The sequence below is a fragment of the Apium graveolens genome, chromosome 11 (genome assembly GCF_009905375.1).
Source record: "Apium graveolens cultivar Ventura chromosome 11, ASM990537v1, whole genome shotgun sequence".
Classification (NCBI taxonomy): domain Eukaryota; kingdom Viridiplantae; phylum Streptophyta; class Magnoliopsida; order Apiales; family Apiaceae; genus Apium; species Apium graveolens.
In genome coordinates this window covers 178,779,065-178,796,176 of record NC_133657.1, presented here as the reverse complement: position 1 = coordinate 178,796,176, position 17,112 = coordinate 178,779,065, and the positions used below count along the sequence as shown (strand labels likewise).

General features: G+C 39.3%; 2 protein-coding genes and 1 non-coding gene across 3 annotated transcripts; all 3 read right to left on the bottom strand.

Moving 5' to 3' along the window:
• Window positions 1–398: 398 nt before the first annotated feature.
• LOC141698897 (small nucleolar RNA R71) lies at window positions 399–505 on the bottom strand. Its single transcript, XR_012565394.1, has one exon. It is a non-coding gene; the product is annotated as a small nucleolar RNA R71 (small nucleolar RNA).
• Window positions 506–9,520: 9,015 nt separating this feature from the next.
• LOC141696193 (uncharacterized) lies at window positions 9,521–12,192 on the bottom strand. Its single transcript, XM_074500373.1, has 6 exons — window positions 11,390–12,192; window positions 11,063–11,282; window positions 10,798–10,977; window positions 10,457–10,725; window positions 9,903–10,371; window positions 9,521–9,817 (listed from the first exon to the last, which is right to left on the bottom strand). Exons 1-6 carry the CDS (start codon window positions 12,190–12,192, stop codon window positions 9,521–9,523), a joined length of 2,238 nt encoding a protein of 745 aa, XP_074356474.1.
• Window positions 12,193–13,412: 1,220 nt separating this feature from the next.
• Window positions 13,413–15,906, bottom strand: LOC141696192 (uncharacterized). Its single transcript, XM_074500372.1, has 2 exons — window positions 15,828–15,906; window positions 13,413–13,891 (listed from the first exon to the last, which is right to left on the bottom strand). Exons 1-2 carry the CDS (start codon window positions 15,904–15,906, stop codon window positions 13,413–13,415), a joined length of 558 nt encoding a protein of 185 aa, XP_074356473.1.
• Between the last annotated feature and the right edge of the window lie 1,206 nt (window positions 15,907–17,112).

Genomic DNA, 17,112 nt, shown 5'->3' with positions numbered 1-17,112 from the left:
TAAACATGGGAGATCGTATTGTTCAAGCTGATCCAGCTCTTATGGATTTTTCTCGGCCTAAAATTGATGACATTCAGTCAAGCATCCTTCATCCGGCTATTCAAGCTAACACCTTTGAAATCAAGCCGGGCACTATTCAGATGGTGCAGAATTCTGTTTCTTTTGGAGGAGCGGCAACTGAAGACCCCAACATGCACATAAGGAATTTTGTCGAGATCTGCAGCACTTTTAAGTATAATGGTGTGACTGATGAGGCTATCAAGTTGAGGCTTTTCCCATTCTCACTGAGGGATAAGGCTAAAGACTGGTTACATTCTGAACCAGCTGGGTCCATCACTACGTGGCAAGATCTTGCGCAAAAGTTTCTGGTAAAGTTTTATCCAATGGCAAAGACTGCTGCTATGAGGAGTGCTCTTACTCAGTTTGCGCAGCAACCTACAGAATCTATGTGCGAGGCTTGGGAACGCTACAAGGAAATGTTGAGAAAATGTCCACATCATGGAATGCCGAATTGGATGGTAATCACTGGTTTTTATAATGGTTTGGGGGCCCAATCTCGGCCCATGCTCGATGCAGCAGCTGGAGGCGCCTTATGGGCTAAAAGCTATACTGAGGCGTATAATCTTATCGAGACGATGGCTGCAAATGAGCATCAAAACCCAACTCAGAGGATGACGTCAGGCAAGGTAGCAGGTATTCTGGAAGTTGATGCAGCCACCGCTATTGCAGCCCAGCTCCAAGCGCTATCAATGAAGGTTGATTCTTTGGCTACGTATGGAGTTAATCAAATAGCTATGGTTTGTGAGCTTTGTGCAGGTTCTCATGCTACGGATCAGTATTCTCTTGTCAACGAATCTGTTCAGTATGTGAATAATTATCAGTGACAACAACAGCCTGTGCCAGCAACCTATCATCCTAACAACAGAAATCATCCAAATTTCAGCTGGGGGAATAATCAGAATGCTATTCAGCCACCATATCAGCAAGGAGTGAGTAAACAGTTTAACCCACCTGGATTCCAGCAACCACAGCAGTATGCTACAAGGCAATCATATCCTCAACTGGGAAGTGCAGCTGCACCTACTAGTGCTGATTTTGAGGAACTTAAGCTGTTGTGCAAGAGTCAGGCGGTTTCTATCAAGACCTTGGAAAATCAAATCGGTCAATTAGCCAATGCAGTGCTCAATCGTCAACCTGGCACTCTTCCCAGTGACACGGAAGTACTAGGCAGGAAGGAAGCTAAAGAGCAAGTCAAAGCTATTACCTTAAGGTCTGGAAAAGTAGCTGATGCTGAAAAGGCAAAAGAAGTCGAAGCTGAAGTTAGAAATGAAAAATCTAAGCAAAAGGAGAAAGTGGCGGAACCAAGGAAGACTACTGTTGAACACACTCTGCCTGAGGCTAATACAGGGGAGAAACAGCTCTATCCTCCACCACCTTTTCCTAAGAGATTGCAGCAATAAAAGCTGGATAGACAGTTCGGGAAGTTTCTGGAGGTGTTCAAGAAACTTCACATCAATATACCTTTCGCTGAGGCTCTGGAACAAATGCCTAGTTATGCGAAGTTTATGAAGACTATTCTTTCAAGGAAGGTGAAACTGGATGACCTTGAAACCGTTGCTCTCACGGAAGAATGCAGCGCTGTTCTGCAGCAAAAGTTACCACCAAAACTGAAAGATCCAGGAAGCTTCACCATTCCTTGCACCATTGGCAATCTAACTTTTGACAAGTGCCTTTGTGATTTGGGAGCAAGCATTAATCTGATGCCCTTGTCGATCTTTAAAAAGCTGGATCTGCCTGATCCAAAACCCACATACATGTCGCTACAATTGGCGGACCGTTCCATTACTTACCCAAGGGGCATAGTTGAGGATGTGCTTGTCAAGGTGGATAAGATCTTCTTTCCTGTAGATTTTATTATTCTGGATTTTGAGGAAGATAAGAAGATTCCCATAATCTTGGGGAGGCCTTTCTTGGCTACTGGCCGTACCTTGATAGATGTGCAAAAAGGGGAACTTACTATGCGGGTCCAAGATCAGGATGTGACCTTCAACGTATTCAAGGCAATGAAATTCCCTACAGAAGATGAGGAGTGTTTAAAAGTGGATGTGATTGATTCCGCAGTTACTTCGGAACTCGATCACATGCTAATGTCTGATGCATTGGAAAAGGCCTTAGTGGGGGATTTTGACAGCGATGATGAAGATAGCAACGAGCAATTACAATATCTGAACGCTTCTCCATGGAAGCGAAAGCTCAACATACCATTTGAATCTCTTGGTACTTTTGACCTTAAGAATGCTGAAGGGAAGCTCAAACCATCAATAGAGGAAGCACCTACCTTGGAGCTCAAACCATTACCTGAACACTTGAGGTATGCTTTTTTAGGTGATTCATCTACGTTACCTGTTATTATTTCAGCTGACCTTTCAGGTAGTGAGGAAGACAAGCTCTTAAGGATTTTGAGAGAATTCAAATCGGCTATAGGATGGACCATAGCAGACATCAAGGGGATAAGTCCTTCATATTGTATGCATAAAATTCTGTTAGAGGAAGGTAGTAAGCCAAATGTGGAACAGCAGCGAAGACTGAACCCGATCATGAAGGAGGTGGTGAAGAAAGAAATTCTGAAATGGCTAGATGCAGGCATCATTTATCCTATTTCTGACAGCTCGTGGGTGAGCCCCGTGCAATGTGTACCTAAGAAATGAGGTATCACTGTGGTCGCAAATGAAAAGAATGAGCTCATCCCTACTCGAACAGTTACAGGATGGAGAGTATGCATGGATTATAGAAAATTGAACAAAGCCACAAGGAAGGATCACTTCCCTCTCCCATTCATTGATCAAATGCTTGACAGATTGGCGGGACATGAGTATTTTTGTCTTCTGGATGGTTATTCCGGGTATAATCAGATTTGTATTGCACCAGAGGATCAGGAAAAGACTACCTTCACTTGTCCATTTGGCACATTTGCTTTTCGTAGAGTTTCGTTTGGGTTATGTGGCGCCCCGGCCACCTTTCAGAGATGTATGATGGCTATATTCTCTGACATGATTGGAAATAACGTCGAAGTGTTCATGGATGACTTCTCCGTCTTTGGACACTCATATGATGAATGTTTGAATAATCTGCGCGCCGTACTCAAAAGATGCGTGGAAACTAATTTGGTGCTTAATTGGGAGAAATGTCATTTTATGGTGCGTGAAGGCATTATCCTTGGGCATAAGATCTCTAGCAAAGGTCTGGAGGTGGACAAGGCCAAGGTGGGAGTCATTGAAAATCTTCCCCCACCTAATTCGGTGAAAGGAATCCGTAGTTTTCTCGGTCATGCGGGTTTTTATCGGCGATTCATCAAGGACTTTTCAAAGATATCTAAGTCGTTGTGCAATTTACTTGAGAAAGATGTGCCTTTCAAATTTGATGATGAATGTTTGGCAGCATTCGAGACTCTCAAGGAGAGTTTGATCACGGCACCAGTTATTACAGCACCAGATTGGACAGAACCGTTTGAGATGATGTGTGATGCGAGTGACTATACGGTAGGTGCAGTTCTGGGACAGCGCAAGAAAAATCTCTTCCATGTGGTCTACTATGCGAGTAAGACTTTAAATGGGGCCCAATTGAACTACACCACTACTGAGAAAGAGCTTTTGGATATAGTCTTTGGCTTTGAGAAATTTCGATCTTATCTGTTTGGTACGAAAGTAACAGTATTCACTGATCATGCAGCTATTCGCTATCTGGTTTCTAAGAAGGATTCGAAGCCGAGACTCATTCGTTGGGTGCTTTTACTTCAGGAATTTGAGTTAGAGATCAAAGATAGAAAAGGTACCGAGAATCAAGTAGCTGACCATCTCTCTAGGTTGGAGAATCCCGATTCTACTTCACAAGATAGGACGTTAATCAATGAATCTTTTCCGGATGAGCAGTTGTTTGCAATTCAGGAGGAAGAACCATGGTTTGCAGATATTGTAAACTATCTTGTCAGCAATATAATGCCGCTTAATTTGACATCCGCTCAAAAGAAGAAGTTTCTGCATGAGGTGAAGTGGTATATATGGGATGAACCATATTTGTTTAGACAGGGAGCTGATCAGATCATCAGGAGATGTATCCCGTTCTGTGAGACGAAGGGGATATTACGAGACTGCCATTCCACGGTTTATGGTGGACACTATGGAGGTGAGAAGACGGCAGCTCGTATTCTGCAAGCAGGTTTTTTCTGGCCTACTTTGTTCAAGGATGCTCATCAGTTTGTTTTAAGGTGTGATCGTTGCCAAAGAGTGGGAAAATTGTCAAGGAAGGATGAGATGCCATTAAATGTGATGCTTGAAGTCGAGGTCTTTGATGTATGGGGAATAGATTTCATGGGGCCTTTTATCTCATCTTGCAATAATTAGTACATCTTGCTGGCAGTCGATTATGTATCAAAATGGGTCGAAGTTAAAGCTTTACCAACAAATGATGCAAAGGTAGTACTAAATTTTCTTCATAAGCAAATCTTCACAAGGTTTGGAACGCCTCGGGTAATCATAAGTGATGAAGGATCGCATTTTTGCAACCGTAAGTTCACTTCTATGATGCAGCGTTATAATGTGAATCATCGAGTAGCTACTGCCTATCATCCGCAAACAAATGGTCAAGCGGAAGTGTCTAACAGAGAGATAAAGCGCATTCTAGAGAAGGTTGTTTGTCCGTCAAGGAAGGATTGGTCTTTAAAGCTCGATGAAGCTGTTTGGGCTTACAGAACAGCATACAAAACTCCACTTGGGATGTCACCGTTTCAGTTGGTGTACGGTAAGGGATGTCATCTACCGGCGGAGCTTGAGCATAAGGCCTACTGGGCATTGAAGAAATTGAACCTGGATTTAGATGCAGCTGGTAAGAAAAGAATGCTTCAGCTTAATGAACTTGATGAATTTCGACTTCAAGCGTACGAGAATAACAAAATGTATAAGGAAAAGGTGAAGAGGTGGCACGATAGGAAGCTACATCCTAAGTTATTTGTGCCAGGGCAACAAGTTCTGTTATTCAACTCTCGGCTCCGACTTTTTCCTGGGAAGTTGAAATCAAGGTGGTCTGGACCTTTTATTGTCAAAACTGTGTTTCCACATGGAGCGGTGGAAATTTTTGAGAATGATTCGGACCAAGCATTCAAGGTTAACGGTCAGCGGTTGAAGCATTATTATGGGGACATGGCAAACCGAGAGGTGGTTAGTGCCATTTTGTTGACTACTTGAGAAAGGTACGGAACGTCAAGCTAATGACGAAAAAGAAAGCGCTGCGTGGGAGGCAACCCATGAATTGTTGTTACAGGATCCCTTAGAAGTTAATAACCTATCCAAAAACACAAAAAAATCAGAAAAAAAGGGCTGAATTTTTTTTTTCCAGAGACCCTTTGCGCGCCCGCGCAGCTATGCTGAGCGGCCGCGCAGCTTGCTGCGCGCCCGCGCAGAAATGCTGAGCGGCCGCGCAGGGGTCGAGTTCCAGAAAATTTTTTTTACAGTTCAGAAAAAAAAAAACAAAACAAAACAAAAAACAAAAACACAAAAACCCATCACAGCCCATAAACCCACGAATTCTTTTCCCATTACCCCATGATTTTATCCCTCAACCCCACTCCTAATCTAATTTAACCTACTCCACACACTATATATACATACACCTATCCTACATATCTCCCACAAACTTCCTACACTTAAACCCTCTCATAAACATCAAAAATCAGTTCTTACACACTTTTATTCACAAATCAATGGCACCCAAGAGAGCACGCACTATTGACAGTAGCAGCACAGTTCCTACTGCTGATTCATCAAGGGGTACTGCTGCAAGGCCTCGGTTAACTGACAGAGCTGCGGAGGAGGAGTACACTAGGCTGTTGGGGAAGCCGATTCTGAAGGAGAGGGGGTTTTTACCATCAGGGAGGGATGGTGAGTTGTTGCCCATGATTGCAGAGAAGGGGTAGATAGCTTTTTGTGAGTCACCCGAAGCAGTACCGATGAGTGTTGTTCGCGAGTTCTACGTGAACGCGAAGGCTGAAAAGAATGGGTTTTCTGTAGTTCGTGGGCTGACGGTTGATTATCATCCTGCGGCGATTCGCCGTGTGATTGGACAGCGAGAGAGGAAGCCCGAGGAGGAGAACTGGAATGAAAAGACTGCTGAGGATTTTGACTTGGATTTTATTTGTGCGACTCTCTGTCGACCGGGCACAGTTTGGAACCGCAGTCCAGCCAATAATGAGTATCGTCACTTTCCGGCGATCGCCATGAACAGGTATGCCCGTGCATGGAATGCATTTATATGTGCTAATATTTTGCCTTCTTCACATGCACACGAGGTCACAGTTGAGAGAGCACAGTTGTTATGGGGAATTCTGAATGAGGAATACTATGTGGACCTTGGTGAGTTTATCTACCAAGGAATTCTGAAGTTTTTGAGGGGAGCAAAGCATATGAACATCCCTTATGCATCCACGGTTACGAAGCTATGCCGAGCAGTAGGAGTGAACTGGCCGACTCATGAGCAGTTGCAGTTGCCAGCAGCTCCGATAGATTCTGGCACTCTGAATGGGATGCAGGAGTGGACCGGTGGTGAGCCTGAGGAGCATGGGCTGGGTTATCGACTTTCAGGAGGGCGTCCAGCACGAGGTGCTACTATGGCTAGGCCAGGGCGTGGTGAGGCTGGTTCTTCGAGAGCTCAGGAGGGTGCTGGGATGGGTGATGCCCAGTATAGGAGGCTTTCACGGCGGATGGATGCCATGTATGAGACGCATAGCAGGTTTGCTCAGGAGCTCACCCTTGCGTTAGGGACTGCTTTTCGAGGCCTTGGAGCTGATATCCAGTGGCCAGTTTTTGGTGAGGACTCTGCATACCCGCCGCCTGATACTCCACCCACTGAGGGTGATGATGATGATGACTCCGAGTAGGTATACCCTGTGTTCCTTTCTACTACCTTCACTGGGGACAGTGAAGATTTTAAGTTTGGGGGTGGTAGTTAAGGAATATTTTGTGTGTGTCATATAGCTGCATATTCATGATAGTTAGTTCATATAGTTGCATAATTTTTGCCATATAGTTTTTTTTATATAGCTTTATTTGTTTGTCATATCATATAGCTCATGCATATACCATGATCCCTTTTGCAATGATTTATCGACTGAATTGTGATATTGATGCGAGTGTAGTGATAGCATTAAAGTGTTATTAAGTTGTGTAGGTTGATATGCATGCTAGAAGCACTTGTATTTTCACTAAGTCTTAGAGAATGCTTAAGGGCTAGATTGTTGTTATGATCTGATTATTTTCGAGGATAATCTATTTATTATGCTTAGAATTTGATAATAGGTTCTTAGTGGTAAAGGCATGAAAAAGAAAAAAAAATGGAGTAAAAATGGAATTTGTTGCTAGTTGTGGCTAGGCGTCAAATGGCTAGTAGCCGGCTCGCATGTTATGCGAGTAGTCTAGGGTTGAGCAAGATGGAGCGAAACGCACTTGTTCAGAGAAAAAAAAAATGCATAATTGATTAAGAGTGGGTTCTTTGGTATTCGAGTTATTAAGTTCTTAGGGGACTTTGTGCCTAGTGACCTAAGGCTTTTAGAGTCTGGGATCTGCTAACCTAACGCTTGTTACATGGATACCATTGTATAAGTCTTTTGTGGACCTCACTCATTGCACTGTCAAATAAGCATTTGAGTTGTAAATAAAAAGCACGATTCCGTAGTAAGCTCCAAAGTTCTTGTAGTGTTGTATATCACTTTGTGCCTAGAATTTTTATTCTTTGTATAATCGTAGGATTGCCTTGAGGATAGTCTAGTCATAGTAATTGGTCTAGTTCCGAAGCATATCTGTTAAGCATTTGCACACACCACGTTTCTGGCTGTATGTCCGTTTGCATGAGTTTATTGATCTTTAGTGTCTAACTGCATTCGTTGAGACGTGACAATTTGGTTGGTTAATTGTAGTAAGGGGGATCGTTGCATTTTCATATAGATTGCATTCATGCATATTTTTAGTTGTTTTGAGTCTGTGACGCTTGAGGACAAGCATCGATTTAAGTTTGGGGGTGTGATAAGTGGCATTTTATACCACTTAGAACGTCTTAAAATGGCTTAAATTGGTGTCTTGAAATAAAGTATTTTGTGTATTTGATGCGTTTTTCTAGTGTTTATGCATTTCAGGGTATTATTACATTTCGGAGGAGGAATCATCAAGAATAAGCCTTGGCATGTGTTCACCATTGCGAGAGGAAAAGAACGGGCAGATTACGGCGAAGAAATGGAGCAAACCTGGAATTTTTCCAGTAGGGTCCTGCGCGCCCGCGCAGCAATGCTGAGCGGCCGCGCAGCAGCCTTGCGCGCCCGCGCAGAAATGCTGAGCGGCCGCGCAGGGTCGGGGAAAAAGCTGAATTATTTTAGACTTCTACTTCTGTTTGGCTTCCAACTTCTATGTAATCTGAGTTTTATGGGACTATTATATAAGTAGATTTGAGACGTTTTCATAGAGGAGATGAAAGAGATTATGTTTTAGATTGTGTTTTGCGCAAGAAGCGAAGGAGATAAGGAAGAAGACCGATTTAGCACACCGCAACGAAGAGGAAGCATATATTCTTGTGATTCTTGTTTCGTTGTAACGTTGGATGCTAGTTTTCTTGCTTTGACTTATTTACTCTTGTGACGTACTCTGTTTTAATATAATTAGTTTAGTTATTATTTTCTTGTGTCGTTTATCATGATTTCATATGAACCCATGATGGCGATAAGTTCTATTATGGGCTAATCGTGATCATGGGGTTGCAACGGATTTATTATGAAATTCTTTAGTTAATTGTTTAATACTTTAGTGTGTGATGATTGCATGATATCTAGTATTGGTTGTGCGTATTCGTCTTATGTGCGTCGTGAACATATAAGATAGGGTGTTAATCTTTTGTGAAGCGACGGTGGATCTTGAGATTTAGAACTTGCCATGCTAGCATAGGTTCATGTACGTTGTGCATGATTAGTGGGTAACTCTAACAGTTTTATTTGCCTTATGTAATCAAAAGGAATAACTTGTGCTTAAATCGTTGTGTTGTCAATTTCTGTAGACATATAGGAACTCAACATAATTGATGACTATTCAACTTCTATCTTAATTGTGGATGCTTGGTAGAATGGTATTAGTACAATGAAAGTTGGCTTTTATCAGTTTCGTGTTATTCGATTAATATCATCACTGTCACATGCTAAAGGTAATAACAATGGCTATAGAAGGAAGTAATAATGAAGTTGTGATCTCATGAGTGTTTTATTATTGATAAATTGAAGTGTTAGTTAAGTGGTTAATTAAGTAGTTAATTATAATTAATATTTAATCAACAATTTTAAGTGTTATCTTAACATTGAGAAGTAATCATACATTGGTGAGTGAGTTTAATTAGACAATAACTTAGTCTGAGTCTCTGAGGGAACGAACTAGAAAGTATTCTATATTACTTGCGAACGCGTATACTTGCGTGAATATTAGTGCGTGATTTCGCCCTAACACTTTGCACCAGCATCTGTCTTCTGAGAGACTCTCTTCCTCTTTGGCCTCTGAGCATCCCCATCTGTTGGATCTTGTTGAGTAACTTGCCCATCATTTGGATCTTGTTGAGCAGCTTGACTTGTTGAGGCACTCTCATTTGTTTCTGGCCTAGACCGGTTAGGTGGAGTTTTCTTGACTTTGCATGTCCTTGAATTATGGCCTTCCTTGCTGCAATTCTTGCACTTGACTTTGGATTTTCCAACTGGAATGTCTCTCCCTTCTGCTGCAGCCGTTGTTGCCTCATCGGATTTCTGCAACAATACCACATACCATAAATACATGACCTAACAACACAAAATGTTTGATTATAACCAACTTTGGATTTATGCATCATACCTTGGCTGTACAACTTCTCTGATTATGACCAGCAGCCTTACAGTATGTGCAATGCACTTTGGTATTAGTCCTCTTCAGCTTTGTAGTGTCTGCAGGAACATCATTCTTTTTGTTCCTTTTCTTTTTGGGTCTTCCTGTAGGTATCTTAACAGCCGGAGGCAGTGGCTTTGGTTCTGGGGTTTCTTCCCAGAATTCAGGACCAACAATTGGTTCTAAAGTGTTGCCATATAGCTGAAGATAGGTATCCTTCTTGTAACAGTCATGAATATAATTCTCCCAAGGCTCATTCCTTAGTGCTATACATGCACATGCATGATAGCAAGGAAGGCCTGTGAGATCCCACTTCCTGCAGGAACAGGTCCTCTTCACCAAATCCACCACCAACTCATGCCCCCCATCAGTGCAAGTAACACTGTATGCAGAACCTCCAGACCATGTCACCACACAATTTCCAGCATAATGAATAGACCTGTATATAATTTTCACAAGTTAAAATGAAGACATAAACAACATGCATTATGGACATTGACATTAGGGCAACTTTTGGAACATACTTTGTCAATTTCTTCTGAGCACTTGGGCAAATTATAACATTTGCATTTGCCACTTTGTCTCTCCTAATCTGGATCCTCTTCATAATGGCTTTATGCAACTCTCTAAATAGAGTAATGATTGGGAGGTCCCTCAGCTTGCTTAAACTACTATTGAATACCTCACAGTGATTGTTAACAAACATATCACTGTGGGATGTGGTCCTAAATGCTGACCTAGACCACTGCTCCCTTGGTTTTTGCATAAGCCAATCATAGCAATTAGGTGACAGCTGCACATACAATTGGTTCATACAATTATAAATGGAAATACAACTCCCAATTATAACAAATTAGATGACTACCTCCTTCATTTGGTTCATGTGCAGGTTGAACTCCCACATGGTAGTGGCCCTAGCAGCTTTCCATAGTAAATGCCTCAAAGCAAGGCCTTTATACTCCTTATGCATGTTCTGGAATAAGTGCATTACACAAAACCTGTGCTCTGCTTGAGGCACAATGGCTTCTAATGCATTTATTAAGCCCTACAAAAAATGCATATAAAACAGTCATGAATGTAGGAAATAGTGCAATAATAAAACAATCATGCAATAATGTAGTACATTATACCTTTTGTCTATCAGATATAAAAGTCCATTCCTTATCCACAAGAATTTGCAGGTCCTGGCATAAAAACTGTAGGAACCAAGTCCATGAATCAGATGTCTCACTCTCAACAATTGCCCATGCAACTGGATACATACCATCATTTGGATCCACACCAACAGCTGACAAAAGAATGCCACCAAAGGGTCCTTTCAGGTGGCATCCATCAAGTCCAACAATTTTTCTGCAGTGGTTTTTGAAAGCCTTTTTTAGTGGTCCTAAACACAAGTAAAACCTTAAGAATCTTCCACTAATTTCATCAGGTTCAGGGTTTTCTATTAAAATCTTAACAGTGCTCTCAGGAAGACCTTTTTCAATTCATGACCATACTTCCAAAGGTCTGCATACTGCTCTTCATGTGTGCCATTTATCTTCTTCAAAGCCCTCACCTTTGCTCTGTAAACTGCATGTTTACTTACATGACACTTCAAATCATTCATAATTTTTTTATGAAATGCACTAATTGGCCAACTAGGATTCATTCTAATCTCTGTTTCATAGTAATCAGCTAGCCATCTGGAGTTTATTTGCTTCTGATAGAAGGTTGGCATACAACTGTGCTTCCTCACATAAGTCTTTATTTGATAAGTTGCAGAGCCTTTATGCAGTGGAGATGCATATATCTTCCATTGGCATGGAGGCTCACACACATATTGTACCTTCTTGCCAAAATTTCTGCAGTTCATTATGGGCCTCCTATCAAGAATTGCCTGTTTTTTAACTGCATCTCTAAAAATTCTTGAACTTCTGAAACACATTCCCAGTTGGAAGACAGGATTGATCATATCTGCATCCTCATTAAAAACATGATAGTTAGTTTCATCCTCATCCGTGCTGTTGGCTGTCATTCTCTCCTCATCAGAACCAGCATATATACTGGAATGATCACTCTCATTCCCCATCTCAGTATCAACATCAAATCTCCTTGTACTATTCTCATCCTCATCAATGTTTGTATCAAACAATAGGTCATCATCACTCTCATCCTTATTTGAATGGTCAGAGTGGAAGCTCTCTTCACTAACATCACTCCCATCACCATCACCCTCATATTCCTTATAGTAGTTTTCATCAAATATGGGTACATCAAACATTCCTATGTTTTCATCAGTCTGAACCTCTATGTTTTTTTCAATTTAAGAGGTAGAAATAGGGGGAATGACTTTTGTAAAAACCTCTATATACCTATCTAATTCAAGACTCCTATTTACTAGCAGTTCACACATGACCACTACATCATCATCACTCTCCAACTGAAAACACCCTGACTCCATTGCAGTATTGGGCAACCTATACCAAAAGGTATGAAATCCTCCAAACTCATCTACTTCTTTCAGCATGGAAGTTAATTCTATAAGACTCATTTGATCAGCATTACAGTGGTCAATATAATCCACACGCCCATTTACATAATTCTTAGGATTATACTGCATCTCTCCACCATGTACCAATTTAATTGTAAAATAATCGACATCTGCAATTTTATCAAAATTCCTCTAAATTTAACATTAAAGTAAATTGCAAGTACAGAGCAGAAATAAAGCAACATCATTCCAATCAACAAATGGATTTTAAACCTAATTGTAAACACCCTAACTTTCAAGTAACAAAATATTATTTAGACTTAACATAAGCAGTTCGATTGAAAGGAAAATACTATAAATTAACATGCATGTAAACAATAACAACATCTTTCACATTATCCCCAAAATTAAACAGAGCAATGTAAATACAAGTTTAGGCAAAGATGTACCTATATAAACGGGGCTTTCTCTGGGTTTATAAGCATCTGCATCTTCCTTCAGCCTTCGATACCAAGCCATTGATCTTACTCCTCACTTGAATTTTGGTAGGGTTGTACAGTACGATTATAATTTTGGAGGGAATTGAGGATGAAGGAAGAAAAATGATAAAAAGATATTGTAATAGAAGACAGTTTACTTAAACACCCTTTTCCAGACTGTACTTTCTAAAAGTAACCCAAACGGCGTTAGTTTAATAAGACGGAAGTTGCCATGAGGCCTTTAATTGGTTTAAAAAGATTTTTTTAGCCAAGCAATTGGCATATTTTTTGTTTGAGCCACTAAACTGCAAAAACAAAATAACTGAGGTATGAATAGTGCAATTTTGTCCTATTAATAGTTTGATAGCAGTTTTCATATTTCATTAAACTAGGACAATCCATCATATCCACTAGTATAGTACTCTTCCCAATGCTACACTCAAAATCCGGCAAATATTTGAATTCATTCGTTCTGGTTTCAAACTTGAGGGTAGTCAAGGTTACCGACAAATGTGAGAATAACGATGTCCACTAAGGACAATCCTTGACAATACTACTTGGACAGAACGGTTCTGTGAGAGCAAGAGAAACATCGTCACAAGGATAAACATACTTAGGAACATGTAGACGGGTCCATGTTTCAGAATTGGAGGAGTAAACAAAAGCAGAGCTCATTTGACGATCCGACTCTTGGTATACTAATACTACCACCTTGTAATCATTGCTTACAGGATCAAAACCAAATCCATATTTATCCCAACAGGTACGAGACCATAGCGCGAGTTCCTTCGATTGATGAATAGCGGGATTCCATAACCACAACTTGTCTTGATGACCGAGACAAGGTAGGCCATTTATAGAACCAATCAAATCCATCAAATTGTTATTAACTGGACGGAGTACACATGTTTCTCTGCTTCGGGAGACAATAACGAGTCCAGTACTGTGTTTATGAGCTACGAGGTAGTCATAGTCGCTAGGGTTTTGCATGCTGCAGCTATTGTAGTGTTCTGATGCGAATTTAGGATCGGATAAGATTGAGAGCCAAGATTTACAAACAAATCTGCAGCGTACCAATGACTTGACTGGGAGTCGCGTAAATATCTCGTATCGAAGTACTTGTTGTTGAAAAACTTAGAGAAAAAAGACACCTACATGTACTGCTATATTTCTTGTTTTCTTTTCCTCTCCTAAAACTCAAGGTAAACTAGCCATTATATAGGCTTTACAAACATATTAAAACTAAGTATTACTAAAACTAACCACTACTAATTAATGGGTAAATTACATGTCCATAATTTACTCCATAACTCCACTACCCCACTACTAAACAATTCTAAAATAATATTTTTCTCTAATAATTAATCTATTGCTAAATATCTAATAATTAAATAAATAAATAATTAATAACTAAATTTAAGATTATTCCAACATTCACCCCCATAATCTTAAATTTACGAAGCACTTTCTCTTCGCCTGTAATGCACTTCTCACCACCATCAATTTTGATGCACTATCTCATCAAAAACACTTTGGAGCACTTTCTCTCCAAAAACACTTTGGAGCACATTCTCTCCACAACTCTAAAATAAAATTTCTTTCATGGCCTCTTGAGCCATGATATCTTTCTCATTATTTCCCCCGCTCATGTTCCTCCTTCATTTTTATTCTTGCTTCTCTTTCCTTTTCCACGTACCATTTCATCTTGATATTTCACTAAATATATATGGAGAAATTTTTAATACCATTTGAAATCTCAGATAAATACTTAATATATATATATATATATATATAAATGTATGTATTTTTATAAGAGTCTCACAAGCCTTATAACATATAGCTCTGATGCCATGTTGAAAAACTTAGAGAAAAAAGAAGACACCTACATTTTTGAAGAGAACTTGTACTGCTATATTTCTTGCTTTTATTCTTCTTCTAAAATTCAAGGTAAACTAGCCATTATATAGGCTTTACAAACATATTAAAACTAAGTATTACTAAAACTAACCACTACTAATTAATGGGAAAATTACATGTCCATAATTTACTCCATAACTCCACTACCCCACTACTAAACAATTCTAAAATAATATTCTTCTCTAATAATTAATCTATTGCTAAATATCTAATAATTAAATAAATAAATAATTAATAACTAAATTTAAGATTATTCCAACACTTGTTCAGGCAGCTCCTTCTCGTCTCTCTTTTACGTTTCACCGCGGCCATGATATTGCTTTGATCTTTCTTTTACGTTATCCTTTTATATTGGCTTGTTTGATGGGCTCGATGGACTCCAAAGTGTAAACGGAATAGGGCAAAGTATTTTTCACTACAAATAAAACTTTACTAATAGTGGTGTATTTAATTTTATGAGCTATTAGCCAAAAAGGTAACGAACTTGTCATGTTTTTGTAAAATAACCATTCAACTGTTTTTTTTCGCTTAATAAACCAACAAATTCTTATTAATTATGAAAAAAGTCATAAAAATTAATGATGGTTAAATAAAAAGGAAATTTTCATTTTACTGTCATCCAACCGGACATATCTAGGGTATCAATTCATGGATAACTCTCTTATATTGTTATATAGAATTTCGTTGATAACCATTTTTTAAATAATATAATATATATAATTTATTTCATTTTCCATCATATATAATTATAAATTTAAATTACCAAGTTAAAAAATGAAATTACACCATTTTTATTTAAAAAATCATTAAAATTTAATGAAAAGGTTTAAAGTGGTTCTATATTAGAAGTACATTACATTACAAGAAAGAAAAGTTTTTACTACCACTGAATCGGTAGGAAATGACCCTAACTCGATAAAAAAATGACTCATTTTCCACCGATTAAGAATGATAGGAAATTTCTAAGTTGGAAATGTCATTGGTGGAAAATTAATATTCCCATGGTCAACTTAGGCCATGCGTGCTTACTTGGACAGCCACGTGGCAATGACTCACAGGCCAACGTGGAGTGGGACCCATCCACGTTAGATGCCCAGTCAGCATCCATGTAGAGTGGGACTCATACACTGCCACGTGAGATTTTCTTTAAATTATGCGGGAAACATATTTTTTACTATATTTTTCCTACTGTCATATGAAGGTGGTAGGAAATGGCTTCAAAATGGTAGGAATTACTAGATTTTTATAATGGTATACTCGGTAAGAAATGGGTTTATATCGGTAAGAATTTATTTGTCTTTTTTAAAAACAAATTGTTTACCTATACTACTAATGGCACAAATCATTATAGAAAAAAATATAAATAATCAAGAAAATAACATAAAGTCTTGGTCTTCTGCAAAAACAATTTAATTTATTTTGATGCGACTACAAATATCCGCTACTTAATATAAGCATTAGAATTACCAATCCCTTGTAACAAACTATGCATTTTGTTACAATACAGGTAATTAAGATATGCACATTATTAACGGTCTCATCTTTGGGTGAGTTTTGACTGTCTCATCTTTTGGTGAGTTTTTTTTTAAAAAAAAAAGTTTTCATCGTTTCATTACGTCTACGTTTGATTCTTTCGGCTAGGTATGGCGAGTGCACAAAGGGGTAAGGATCTGGAGGAGGCATATGTTAATCTGTCGTTGAATGGTGATGAAGAGGATGGTTTAGTCTTAGAGGGTATCCCTGAAAATGATATAGGGGCAGGGCTGGAAAGGTGTTTGGTGGGATGTTTTGTAACAAACAGAAAGGTGAACTTCTTGGCAATGCAAGACACTCTATCATCAATCTGGAGACCTGTTAAGGGTGTTTTTATGGAGGAAACTGATCAAACAAATATGTTTTTGTTTAAATTCTTTCATGATCGAGATATGCAAAGAGTTTTAGAGGATGGGCCATGGACTTTTAATCAACAGGTTCTTCTACTAAAAAAGTTCAATGTGGATGAACAGTTGAAGGATATCAAGTTATCGGAGTTGTACATGTGGGTTCAGGTATATGATGTCCCGGTGGGTTTTAAATCAGAGGTTGTTCTAAAATCGATAGGAAATTTCGTAGGGAAGTTCTTGGAGTCAGACCCAAGGAATTTTAAAGGGATGTTCAGAAACTATCTAAGGATCAGAGTAGTTGTTGATATCCATCGTTCTTTGAAGAGTCAAATGCACATTAAGAAACCAGGAGGGGAATGGCTGTGGATTAAATTTAAATATGAACGTCTCCCATCCTTCTGTTTTTATTGTGGAAAGATAGGTCATACAGA